Below are 12,943 nucleotides of genomic sequence, written 5' to 3'. Positions count from 1 at the left end.
GCACCCCGCGCCGGCATGGCCGCGGGCGCACACTGGAGCCGACGCCGTGTTACACGCTTGCAGGGCAGAGTGCTACGGGCGTTGGAGCCGCGAGCTGCTGGGGAGGGGCTGCGCTCCAGCACTGCCCCAGCTGATGGGGGCTCGCTCGCACCCGGGGACCCCTCCCAGCAGCCCCACGGGTGGGTCGTCGCTGCCCACGGCCGCCGGGGCCCACGCGGGACTCACCTGCCGGGCTGCCCGGGCGCCACCCGCCACGCGGCGGCGCGCTCCCGCGCCGCCTCGGCCCCGCCCCTACCCCCATGGCCCCACCCCTACTCCGCCTGGCACCGCCCCCGCCGCCCGCCATGTCGCTGCGCTTCTCCGCCAACGTGTCGTGGCTGTTCCCGGAGCTCTGGGCGCTGCCGGCGCGGCTGCAGGCGGCGGCGGCCGCCGGGTTCGGGGCGGTGGAGGCGGCCTGGCCGGCGGGCTGCCCGGCCGAGGAGCTGCGGGCCGCGGCGGAGCGGGCGGGGGTGCGGATCGTCCTCCTCAACACCCCCCCCGGTACCGCCGCGTCCCGCCCGGGCTGCGTGGGTGGGGGGCGCGGGGGTGCCCCGGTGCCGCTGACCCCGCCGCTCTCTCCTAGGGGACCAGGAGGCGGGCGAGATGGGGCTGGCGGCCGTGCCCGGGCGCCAGGCTGCCTTCCGCCAGGGCCTGGCCACGGCGGTGCAGTACGCCAAGGCAGTGGGCTGCCCCAGGTAGGTGCGAGGCAGGACCCCGCGCTCCTGCGGCGCCCCGGCTGCCCCCGGCCCCGGCGGCACCCAGGCGCTCCTCCGCAGCCCTCCTGCGCCAGCTCCTCTTCCGAGCCGGGCTCGCTCTTTGCGCCGCAGTGCCCTCAGCCCGCCGGGTCACCGAGCCTCCCCCGGGCAGGGTCTCCCTGCTTGGCTGCGTCGGGCGGGAGGCGGTTCGTTGCAGACCGTGGCGTGCGGGGCCACGGCCTTAACGCGCTCGCTGGGAGCTGACCCAACCCTGCCCTTTGCCGTGGAGGCTCTTGTCCGCACCTCCGCACGACAGTCCCCATGATAATCCTCCCTTTCTCCTCCCAAATTAGACCAGTTGCTTACCCCAGGACACCGCAACAGTGGCTTTATTGAAGGCCGTGATCATCACCGATGACAGCACAGGAGAGGCCCTCTAAGAGATGTGATTAGCCTGGCACAACCCCCTTCACAAAACCAACACGGACCTTTTATTCCATTTACTTTGCATCATTCTTTCCCTTAGAAACACTCCAAAGCCCTGCGGAGGGCATGGGCCGGGGGTTGCCCAGACCCATTTGCACTCTCTGGTAATGGGCACAGTGAAAAGGCTTTTGTTTCCACTGGATGCCTTCCCCAAACGATTGCTGAAGAGCCTTGCTCTCACCTGGCCATTTAGCTCTGCACACAGCCTGGCGTAGTCCTGCACTGGCCACCATCCCCTCCCTGCTCTAAGCAGTGAGACAAGGCATCCGACCTGCCCCTGGCAGAGGCAGCGTGCCTGCTGCCCATCGTGCTGGCCTCAGGGCAGCCCCAGGAGCAAGACCCCAAGCTCTGGCCTCAGGGTGAAAGAGCTGGAGGCAGCTGGCAAAAGAGGGAAGAATCAAGGTCTGTGATTTGTCAGGCAAAAGGTTCAAAGACAGCCCTCTGCGTACTGAGGGGGGATGGTGCATGTTTGTGTCCCTGCAGCGGCTCCTCTTACCCCCCTCTGTGCCTGCTCCCCCAGCCTGGCCCTGTTTTCCATCGGCAGAGGAAGGTGTATTAGATCTGACCAGCTGCTTGGAGGCTGGAGCTGGTGCCTTTGGCTGATCTCTCTGTGTCTGTAGGATCCACCTGATGGCTGGGCGGGTTCCCCTGGGCGCAGATCGGGCAGCAGTGGCAGGCGAGATGGAAACCACCTTTATTGAGAATCTCAGATACGCTGCTGGCCTCCTGGCCCAGGTAAGGGGGAATGGGTCCTGCTCTGTGGGTGCAGCTCTTAGGGTACCAAGGATGGAGAATCCCCCACCAGCCTGGCATGGGGAAGGAGCGCTCCCTGCTGCAGAGGTGACAGGATGCTTCGCAGGGTGACATTACTGTGTTACAGGAAGACATGATTGGACTCGTGGAGCCTATTAACAACCGCATCACTGACCCTCGCTACTATCTAAACACCCCGCACCAAGGTAAGGCAGACATCTCTCCCCAAAGTCTCCTTGAAGGGAGGAGAAGGGTCCCCAAAGTCTGAAAGGCAGGAGGTTGCCTCACCTGCAGGGAGATGCTAAGGGAGCACAGAAAGCAGGAGGTTGCCTCACCTGCAGGGAGATGCTGAGGGAGCACAGTCAATGAAGGGGGGGTCTCAGGGCTTCACCATGAAGCTTACAGCCTGGGGGTGATGGTCTCCCACTTCTTGCACCCTTAGCTGCTGCCATCCTGGAGAAGGTGGGACAGCCGAACCTGAAGCTGCAGCTGGTGAGTCAGCATTGAAGATCTCCAGGGTCCAACCTCCACCAGGGAACCTTGCGCAGGGCTCCCAGGGGCTGTGGACTTGTTATCCCCTCCTGGGGATGTGGCAGGGGGGACAGGGACCATAGCACAGCCCTCCTTGATGGCTCACTGAACAGCTGCACCATCCATCTCCTTTCTCCCGCAGGACCTCTTCCACTGCCAGATCATGGATGGGAATTTGTCACGCAACCTGGAGACATACTTCCCACTCATTGGTAATGCCCTGCACCCGAACTGGCTCCTCTGTGGCCGTGGTGCAGGAGTGGCTTTGAGATGGGACCCTCCTGCCCCACGCGCTGCTGTGGCTGACCAGGGATGTGGGGCTGCTCTTGGGTCACCTTGTCTCATGCCTAGAGAAGACTGCAGGCAGGGCTGCCTTGGGCAGAGCATCTCCCATTCCCTCTCTAGGTCATATCCAGATTGCACAGGTGCCAGGGCGGCATGAGCCCGACAGCCCTGGGGAGCTGAACTTCCCCTACATCTTTGAGCTCCTGGAGTCCCTTGGCTACACTGGCTACGTGGGGTGCGAGTATGCTCCGAAAGGTGAGTGGGGCCTGCAGGCGGTCTGAGCCCCACTGGCAGGTCCAAGCATGGACCAGCTGGCTGGGTACCATGCGAAGACAGGCAGGTCCTGGGGGCTGGCAGGTAGTGGGCATCAGAGTCCCTACCTGGGGATGAGAGCCCTGCCCAGAGCAGAAGCCGCTCCAGCTTGCCTGGGGGGTACCAGCAGGAAACCTTGTCTGTCACTGCAGGAGATACCATGGAAGGTCTGGGCTGGCTGCGCACATACTGGGAGAGCCGAGGGCTGCAGCATGGTGGGACCAGCAAGGCAGCAGAGTAAAACAAGGAAACCACTGGAATAAAAGTCGAAGCAATGGCTTAAGAGAGGAGGGTGTCTGTCTTCTCTATGACTAGGGGGTGGTGGTGGGTGGGACCATTCCTAGAGTGAGGTTAGGACCATCGATGTTGTATTTCCCTTCCCCAGGCCCTACTGGTCCAGCCTAAGGAGTTGGACGCTCATCTGCTCAAGTACCGTCTGCAGCATGTCATATCTGGGGATGGCTTGGGCACCACTGTAGATGACTTAAGGTACACAGGAGACCCGTCACTTCCAGTCTGCAGGGGTGTCCAGGGAGAGGTTTCTAGTCTCCCCTGCCAAGGGGAGCATTCACTCTTTGGGAAGGGCAGAAGTTTTCCCACTCCAGCTCCAGCTGGTGCCTGGAGTTGTAGGAAGAGGGCTCTGGGCTTCCAAGTCCTGCAGTGCCTAGCACTGACCCTGCAGGAGGAGGGGAAAGTGAAGCAGACCCCTCACAGGCTGCCTGAACTGAGGTAACAGGCCTGTGGACACTCGGGGCTGTCTGCCCTCCTGCGCCTGCTCTGGAGCAAGCATGAGACTCCGGTGCAAACCCAGCCAGCCCTGCAGCCAGGGCTGCCTCTGCATCCCCTACGGGAGGCTTTCCACATCCTAGCCTACAGCACACAAGCAGGGATCTGGTTCAGTTTATTTAACAGATATATCAATGGCTTTAACGTACATCTCCATAAAACCTTCCCCTGGTCCAGTTCACCCTTCCTGTCCCATTCAGTGCTCTCCTCATGAAAGCAAAGGGCCAGAAGTGGGCAGCCTCACTGCCCAGAGCCCTGAAGTTCAGGAGTCTTTCAGCCTAAAGCCAGAGCGCTGTATGGTGCTGCCCTGTGCAGAAGACAGGCTGAGCATGCTCATCTGTGCCTTCCTAGCAGGCAGAACTCACCTGCAGATGCGAGCCATGTCCCTGAGAGTCGCTCTGCTTCAGCCAAGCCACAGCTGCCGAGCTCCTGCCCTTGCGGTTCGGTTCAAGGTCATTCAGTATCAAACCCACTGAAAACAGCGCAGTGAGGGCCACACCAGCCAGCCAGCAAACGATGGAGGTACATATCCCCAGACTCCTCAGTTCAGTACCCATGCATGCTGCTAGCAGCGCTGCCTGCAGTGCCAGAGCACAGGTCCCTCCCAGAGGCCTGTTCTTCCCCATCGTCACCCACGGTGTAGCGGTGCAGAGAGGTCCAGTACACGCATTGCTCCAGGACACGGGTGCCAGTGCTAGAGCAGGCCTGTCCAGAGGTTGAAGCAGGCAGTGTTGATAACTGACTCCAGGTGGTGGTACGTAGACACAAGCTGTGGCAGAGGGCTCTCGCTGTTCTGGGGCTGCACTGGGAATGGCTCCCGGAAAACCACAGTGAGGCTCTGCTGAGAGGGAGGAGCTGGTCAGGGGACAGGATTCAGACAAGCACTCTGCAGACCCTAGCCCAGGTGCGTGGGCACTTTTTTGGCAGTGTCGGGCAGATATTGGGAGAAGTCCCAAAATGCCAATGGCACTAAGCTGGTGCCTCCTCCTGTGACAAAGCATGTTTGAGCCTCCTCCCAATTTTTCTGGTGAAAATTAGGTGCAAGGACTTGCCTACTCACTCTGTCCCAGCCCCCATGCATCTGCAGTTAAACCAACCCCAGCAGCAGCCTCAGGAGAGGAGGGGATCCTACTGCCTCCACAGTAATAGGGGCTTCCAGGGAAATTAGAGGGAAATTTCTTCTTCTTCTAAGGCAAAGAGTAGGAGTGCAACAAATGGGGAAGAGGAGGAGATTAAATGTAATAACTGCAATCCTACAAATAAATGCCGGCTGCTCCATTCTCATTAGTGACTGTACTGACAAGGCAGGGCAAGGGCAGAGGGGAGCAGAGAACAGGGTTCAGAAGAGAAGGTTGCAGGAGCTGAAGCAGAGGAAAAACGTGAGCAACTCAGTGCACTCAGATCAGCATCATGGAGGCAAGACACAGGGACTAGATGTTCTCCAGAGCTGAAACACAGCACATCTAGTAGCCAGGGTCCCCTAACAAACTCAAAGCCATGAGAACATCTGTTTAACTGCAAAACAGCAAATGTACCACCATCATTTAAGAGGGAAGAGAAAGTGATTTGTGAGCCTAACTCCAGCAGCGTGCAAGGCTTTAGAGCAGGCTCAGAGAGAAAGAACCATGAGGAAAATGCAGCTCGGTGTTACCAAAGTGATCTGCTAACGCTAGAGTTCTCTTTGATAAGGTAATATTTCTAGACAAAGGAATCATGGTATATCTTATCTGAGCTTTAGGAAGGATTTGATGTAGTGCCACATGGGAAATTTAGGTAAGCTGAGAAGACAGGAATTAACGCAAAAATTGTAAGGTGAAGATGGTAGTGCTGAAAGGGGAAGCAGCAGGCTGGAGAGAGGTTACAAATGGAGTTCCTCCAGGACAGGTTTTGGGACTCACGTTGCCTAATACTTTAATGAGTCTGGCACAAAGATGAGGAGCATGCTGATAAAATTTGAGGCACTAATACAACAGAGGATTGGGATAATGCAAAAAAGCCCTAGAGACTTTTGAGAGGCCACAAGAATGGGATTAATATTAAGCGCAAAATACAACGTGAGGAACACAAAGGATTTCTGTTATAAGATGGGAGTCATTGGGTGAGGTGATGTAGGGTCTGGGCGTATCATATCAATGACCACAAGGTGACGCTATGACCAGTGAGACCTGACCACGAAAAGCCAAATACCACCCTAGGCTGTACCAGAAGCACTGGGCAGGACCAGAAAAGCCTTAGGGCAGTCACAGAACGCTCTGCTGAGGCCCCTCAGGAACACTGTGTGCAGTGCCACACACCTGTATTTACAAAAGCTGACCTGAGCCCTGAAGGGCTCTGAAAGACAATGAAGCCATTGGGAAGGAAAGGGAGGCTTAAGAGCAGAGCTTGCTTAACACAGCAACACGGAGTCAGCAAAAATTCCATCTTCAGATGTGGAGGTGAATCTAAGGCACCAGGGAGGAAGCAGGTACCTGCACAGTGAAGAGTGGTTTCAGCTCTGAGCTACCACTGGCGTGAAGAGGATAGAACTGGCCACGACAAAAGCTCCAGCACAAAATGGGAAGGGCTTTTCACCATCAGATGGCTAGAGGCACTGAGCAGCCTTCTATCAGGCACCACCTCTTCTGTCTCCCCTACTTGCTTTTAAGATGGAGTGTGATTTATTTACAAAAAGGATCAGTTGCGCTACAGTTTCTGCAAAAGCCTCACTGTGGACTGAAGTGTCTTGTAGATCCCCTGCTTTCACATGGAGCTGCATTCCCTGTGACCCATCCTGCAATGCACCTGGGAGCAGAGCTGAAAGCAGAGTATTTTTGCCCTCAAGAACAAAAAAGGCCAGGCCCATGCGGGTTTGCTGGGATCCTCACGGTGCAGGTCCCCTTCCTTTCTGCCCAGGCAGGAGCAGCCCACAGCACTGGTGACCCCTCCCAGCCAGACCCAGTATCATCTGGTTTTGGACTGAATACACAAGGAGAGAAGGACTCTTTAGCCTGGATAGAGACAGCTGAAAGCATGATCCAAAAGCGACCTTGTGAAGGAAAAGAGGATCAACTGCTCACTGTTTTCCAATACAAGAACAAAGGGGTATCATATGAAAAGAGCAGAAGGAGGTTCAAAAACAAGCCAAGGAAGGTAGCTCTTCAATTCTATTGTAACTGCCTCATGGAGCTACAAGTCAGAAGAAATCATGGATGCCAGAAATTAACCAAAGGAAATAAAGCTGCAGAGGGCTATTAAATAAATGCAAAGGTCACTCCTAGCTAAGGATGGGCCTGAACCACGAATTGTCAGGTGGTGGGACAGTATTTAGGAAAGGTGTTAGAAGCTTCTTGACCTGCTCTTATTCTCCCCATGTGCACCTGCCCTTGGCCACTGCTGGATGAATCTAGACAGATCCCTGGCCTGAGCCAATATAGCTGCTCTTATGTTCCCAAGTTCTTACCGTCTTTCCTGAATGGGAATCAAGAAACACAAGAACAAAGCAATCCGTGAACTTCTGGTTGAGCACGACCTGTCAGGAGAGCCACAGCACATGTTGGAAAGGAGACAGTACAAACCCCAGGACAGGGATACAAACAACACCCACCCAGGGACGTGCTGACATGCAGGACAAGTAGCAAGATAGAGCTGCGAAGGTGCAAGACTGCCTGGCTCACAGGTGACACTGCCAAACCATGGGGCTATACATGGCATGAGGCTCGGCAGGTGCAGTGTCCATCCTGCCTGCCTGGGGCCAGACAAACAGACACTGCTGTACCACAGGAGCGCACACCTCACGTTGCACCAGTAGCAGAGTGGAGACCAACATCATGATGGTGCCCACATAGTCCTGACAGCATGTGCCAGACTCACACTGAGAAGCCACAGCAGGGAGAAGCCCTGGACAGGGGAGAGACGCTGCAGGTGGGCGACAGGCTGTGTCTTACCAGATACTGGGTGCCGGTTTCAGCGTTGTGGAAGTGCCGACAGCTCTGTGGAAAGCGGCTCAACAGCACTTTGATGAGGCTCTGGTACCAGGAGACTGTCATGGTGAGGAAGCATCCCTGTGGGCATAGAGAAGGGCTGATTTCAGCCTCCCTCTAGCCATGGCACCCAGCAGCCATAGTGCTACAGCAGCCTTCAGACCCCGAATCAGATGCATCCCTCACAGCCCACTGAGGCATGCTGACCTAGGGCTATTCACTCTCCACAGACAGGCCCATGCAGTCTCCCCCTTCCCCTGCCAGCTAGGAGCTATATTCCTGCCTCTATCCTCCCACCAAGCAGTAAGAGATGTGCCCTGCAGGCCCTTCACCTGGCACCCCACTCCATCCCCAGAGCAGAACAATAGCTGCTGTGCACCATGACTCCATCCCTGCTGCTCACCAGCTGGGGGTCGACATCAGCAATGGATTTCCCATGCACGGCGTCGAGCAGCTCCTCCAGCTCCACCAGCGAGAGCTTGCCCAGCTTCAGCTTGTCAGAAGCTAGAGGCTCCAGAAGGAAGAGGCGCTTCCAGAGGTTGTCCCTGCGGCAGTGGCACTTGGCCAGCTGCACCATGCTGCTGAGCTGCTTCTGGGCTGAGGCCACCTCAGAGGCCAGCAAGGGGAAGAGTGGTGAGGTGTAGAAGAGCCCTGGTCCCAGTTTGACTTGCGTGCCCCCCGCGTAGAACTCGCTGCTGTCCTCCACGTCCTGCCACAGCTCCCGCTCTGCTGGCTGCTGCCGCCCCAGGCTTGTCTCCGGCTCCGCTGCCTCCCAGGCCGCCCGGCCCACCACAGGCTCCAGCACTTCCCGCTGCAAGCGCGGCAGCTTCTTGAAGCGTCGCATGTCAGCTGTGAGCCGGGGAAAGAGCTCCCGCTGGCTAGTCATGATGACGTAGAAACGTAAGCTGAGAGCAAGGAGACACCTGTGACCTGGGGAAGGGCTGCTCCCTTCTCAGCTGGGCTGCAAACGAATCATGGGCCTCTCTGTCCCTGGCAGTAAGGGTGCTTCTCTGCCCAGACAAGGACAGGTACGACACTGCCCAGTTCCCTGCGAGGATCCTCCCCAGCCAGCACCAAACTTGCCTGTGATGTCCCAGACAGAGCTAGTCCCTCCCAGAGCCCTCCTCCCCAGCCAGGAAGCTTTGGTGTCATGTCTCTGGGCCCCCAGTGCTCACCGGAGCATGCGTCTCTCTGCCTCACTCTGCTCCTCAAACGGTGCTGCACTGTGACACACCAGGAGGGACACATCAAAGTCATCATGATGACGCAGACCTTCAGAGTCCTTGTAGGAGCCCGAGCTGGGAGCAAAAGCATATCAGTATGAAGGGGACCTCACTTTGTTTCTCCAGAGCTCTTGGTCACAACAGAACTACTGGGCATGGGGAATTTGACACAGCAGGACTCCTCAGAAGCGCTATGGGAAACGTCAAATGCACATGCACACATGCACACCACCCCTGTTGGCCATCTCAGAAAAGCTGGGCAGAACTGCTGCTTGGCACTATGTAGAACGGTTAGCTTTGCTGGCACCTTGGGGCAGTGTCCCCAGGACTGTGGGGTACCCATCAATCCCTGGCAGCTCCAGGAACTTACAGCAGCAGCACTCACCTGTTCCAAATAGAGACCAGCGCATATTCGTTCTGCTCTGTGCCTGGTGTCCCCTTCTTGTTGTCACTGCCTGTGGCCAGCCGGGCCATGCGTAGGGGTTTCATGTGGTAGGTGTTGGCGTGGTCAGCGATGTAGTTGTACAGCTGGTGTGCAGTGATCATGTTGGTGGGCAGGGCCAGCATGCCTAGTGGAAGAGGACACATTGCTGTCACAGGAGACGGTCAGTGCCTCTCTCACCTGGGCAGAGCAGTGTCCTACAAACTACTCTGGGGGACAGAGCTCTAGAGCAACCCACCTCCCTTCCACAACAGGGCAGCAAGGACTTCCCCTGGAGCTGGGCCCCTCCTGTCACCCTCTCTCTGTCATCCCCCTGGGTACTCCAAAGGTCAGGTTTATTTGTAAAGCACTTGGAAACCTTTTGCCAAGTTATAGGCTGGCGATCAACCCCAGACTGATCACATGTTGAGCTACACACCTTGGAAAACGTGGTTGCGGCCAAATTTGGGGATGTCGGGGTGGTGGGCAATGAAATCTTCCAGGAAGCTGGTGAGATGGTAGCCCTGGCGGAGAGTCATGTGGGAACCCAGCAGATAATGGTGGACTATACGCAAGTGGAAGTCGTAGCTGAATGAATGCACGTGCATGAGGTCCCGCACCTTGTCACACTCCTCCGTGAAGAGCATAGAGAGCTGCAGAGGGACAGGGAGTCAAGGCAGGAATGTTACCAGGCACCTCACACCCTCCTGCAAAGCCCTGCAGACAGCAAGACATGGCAGAGCCAGTGCAGCCACCCCTGCCCCGACACCAGAGCAGGATGCAGCCAAGAAGCTGTGTGCCCAGTGCAAATAGTAGACCTGCAGGCCTGGCCCCAAGGGATCCAGCTTGGTGGCTCCTTCCACAACTGACCCCGCTCCTGATCTCCAGCAGCAGCACAGACTGATGGGCACTGACTCCCTTTTGGCATGAGGTTCACCCCCTCCTTGAGCTGAAAGCCACATGGCTGTGAAGGAGGATACAGCCTCCTTTCAGCTGAGTGCTGCTCTGACTGCCTAGTCCCTGAGCGGGTACGGGACACACCAGGGCCAGAGCCCCAGCAAGTTCTGGATTTACAGGCAAAGAATGTCCCTTGAGAGCAGGAGGCAACATAGGGGCCTGTGAGGAGTAGATGGACCCAGAGATGGGCAACAGCAGAGTTGCTAATGCCCTGTGCTCAGTAACTATCAGGAACCCAGGCTGGCTGCTGAGAAGCCAGATCCAGTGGTGGCTGGTGTGTCACAGCTGTGCCTGGAGAGGATCCCTCCGGCACACGGCCATCACCTCTGCACAGCGTGCTGGTTCTTCACCGAGGCAGCACCAGCATACACACACTCACCCCAGCCATGCTCCCAGCACAACTGCAGCTACTGTGCCAGGGGACAGTGATGGTGAAGGCCTCAGCCTTGCCCTTATGCCAGAAGCTCACAGTTTTAACGTCTTTTGGCTCTCTGACACCTTTGGGCAGTTGACCCACATCATAATCCCTTGGTTTAAGGAGGCAAGCAGGGAAAACTAGCAGGCAGGAGGCACTGGCAGGAGAACAGGCTGCTCTTGCTCTCTGCACCACCTGCATTTCTGTTGCTATGAGCCAGATGGCAACCCGCACAGCCAGGATGAGCCCAGAGAGGAGCCTATAGCTCTGCCCCAGGAAAGGCAGTGTGAAGAGCAAGAAACAGAAGGCGCTGCCCCCATGCCAGCACCTGGGGCCCACCCCATCCTCCTCCCAAGCTGTGCTGCCCACTGCTACAGAAGGCACTGGCACAGGAGGCAAGAGGCAGCTCCCAAAGCTGAACACTGGGGCAGGAAGGGTGGAAGCACAGCCGGTGGGAAGTTCAGCCCTGCACTGGCAGGTCCTGCTGTGCTCAGCATGGCACTGGGAGGAGAGGACATACCGCAGACTCAGAGACGGAGCTGGGTCCCATGCAGCTCTTGCTGCGAGCTCTGGCTGTAAGAGTGCCCTGATGGAGAGAGATGCACAGCCAGTGGGAAGAGGGACAAGGCACTGCCCAGCCTTGTTCCTGCATCCAGCCTGTCCTGCACAGGCCCAGGGTTGGACAAGGGGAGAGAAGGGGCTGAGGAGCTCAGCTGCCCCGCCTGGGGGAACTCTGGGCTAGTCCCAACATGTGGGAAGGCTGGCCAGGTGCCTGCAGCAAGCCCCACACCTCTTGCCTGCTGCTCCCAGGATCATCCCCTCCCACTGCAAAACCAGGCAAAGTCTTTTCCCAAGTCAGCCAGAGAGAGCCTGGATGTTCCCTGCAATGCCAGCTGCAGCCTGGTAACCCTGCTCTGCGCATATGTGGGCTTTCCAGGAAAGGCTCAGCAAACCCTCAGGCGAGGTCCTGGCAGGCTCTAAGCTTAGGAGACCACTCTTGGCATATATAAGATGCAGCCTTGCTACACAGCCACCTTGAAAAGGACAGTATGGTCATGCATGCTTCCTGCCTCAGACAGGCTGGGGCTAGCCGGGAGACACCCTGACACACCAAAAGAGAAGGGAGCAGGCAACCCCATGGTGTTGTAGAGCAAGGCACAGAGGTATCAAGAACCACGGCTCATGGTGCAGAAAGTGATCTCCTCTGGCAAAGGGTAGCTAACCATGTTCACAGATCCCTGTTCCCATTCCTTGTTGTTCCAAGGGAAGCAGAGAGCTTCTGGCTTTCCACGCACTGACTTTGCCTGGAGCAGTCATCTTTGCCAGAATTGCTCCTATTGCTCCCCAGTCTGCTCTGTCTTGCTCCCCAAGCTAGGATAAAAGTCATCCTCTTGCCAAACATCCCACCTCCCTTCACTGTACTCCAGATCTGCTCAAGCAACATGCCATGGAAGGCACGTGGCTGCAGAAGGCTCTGTGCAGTTCTGCTTTTCCATGAGGAGGGAGCAGAGCTCTCCAGAACTTGCTACACCTGAAATGCCCACTCTGTCCCAGAGATCGCTGCCTCCCCCAAAGCATCCCCTGACCCTGAGGTGCACCAGCTGTGCCTGCAAAGCCATTACCTGGGAGTTCACAGACTGGCCCATGGGGATCCGCGAGCACTCCAGCGCGTACTGCTTCACACAGAAGTAATAGCCCTGGAGGAGAGAGCACATGAGCATAGCACAGGCCTTGGGCCTCTCTGGGGAAGGAGAACAGCCCCTATGCTTCACCCTCTGGGCTGGGTCCCAGACACTCTTGCTCCATGTTTTGTCTCCCCTCCTGTCTGAACCAAGCCAGCCCAGCCAACACGTGGTTGAGCACAGAGCACCCTACCTGGTGCTGAGCCTTTGCATCTTTTATTAGCCCCGCTTCAGGCAACTCTTACTGCTCTGAGCCCTGCAGAACCATACCTAGCTGATCCACAGCTACAGGACCATGGGAGAGGCAGGACAAGAAATGAAGAATCATACGTCCCTGCTGCACTCCTCCTCGTCACTCACTTTGTCACCTCTGAAGACTGTCCCTGAACCCCCAGAGAT

At 57.2% G+C, this 12,943-nt stretch overlaps 2 protein-coding genes across 14 annotated transcripts in view; one reads left to right on the top strand and one right to left on the bottom strand.

Moving 5' to 3' along the window:
• The first annotated feature begins 331 nt into the window (after positions 1–331).
• On the top strand, positions 332–3,384 carry HYI (hydroxypyruvate isomerase (putative)). The gene is made up of 8 exons (XM_052802571.1): positions 332–540; positions 623–734; positions 1,841–1,955; positions 2,101–2,179; positions 2,416–2,465; positions 2,647–2,716; positions 2,910–3,044; positions 3,254–3,384. The coding sequence occupies exons 1-8, from the start codon at positions 345–347 to the stop codon at positions 3,340–3,342; spliced, it is 846 nt and encodes a 281-aa protein (XP_052658531.1). The 5' UTR covers positions 332–344; the 3' UTR covers positions 3,343–3,384.
• Positions 3,385–3,449: 65 nt separating this feature from the next.
• The window catches only part of SZT2 (SZT2 subunit of KICSTOR complex), a 60,567-nt gene continuing 51,073 nt past the window's right edge, over positions 3,450–12,943 (bottom strand). For 6 of the 13 annotated variants that reach the window (XM_052802558.1, XM_052802561.1, XM_052802560.1 and 3 more), the window contains 9 exons: positions 12,485–12,559; positions 11,383–11,448; positions 9,930–10,143; positions 9,455–9,638; positions 9,022–9,144; positions 8,250–8,751; positions 7,811–7,927; positions 7,327–7,395; positions 3,986–4,728 (listed from right to left, as the gene is read on the bottom strand). In XM_052802558.1, the coding sequence (XP_052658518.1) occupies positions 4,582–4,728; positions 7,327–7,395; positions 7,811–7,927; positions 8,250–8,751; positions 9,022–9,144; positions 9,455–9,638; positions 9,930–10,143; positions 11,383–11,448; positions 12,485–12,559 (1,497 nt within the window). In that variant the 3' untranslated portion in view covers positions 3,986–4,581. Of the gene's footprint in view, positions 3,778–3,985; positions 4,729–7,326; positions 7,396–7,810; positions 7,928–8,249; positions 8,752–9,021; positions 9,145–9,454; positions 9,639–9,929; positions 10,144–11,382; positions 11,449–12,484; positions 12,560–12,943 lie in introns of those variants that run through there. The other 7 variants (XM_052802566.1, XM_052802569.1, XM_052802570.1 and 4 more) reach the window with 5 other exon arrangements.

The sequence above is a fragment of the Harpia harpyja genome, chromosome 11, assembly GCF_026419915.1.
Source record: "Harpia harpyja isolate bHarHar1 chromosome 11, bHarHar1 primary haplotype, whole genome shotgun sequence".
In the NCBI taxonomy this organism is placed as follows: Eukaryota; Metazoa; Chordata; class Aves; order Accipitriformes; family Accipitridae; genus Harpia; species Harpia harpyja.
The sequence above is the reverse complement of the archived record's forward strand: the minus strand, read 5'-3'. Positions and strand labels throughout refer to the sequence as shown.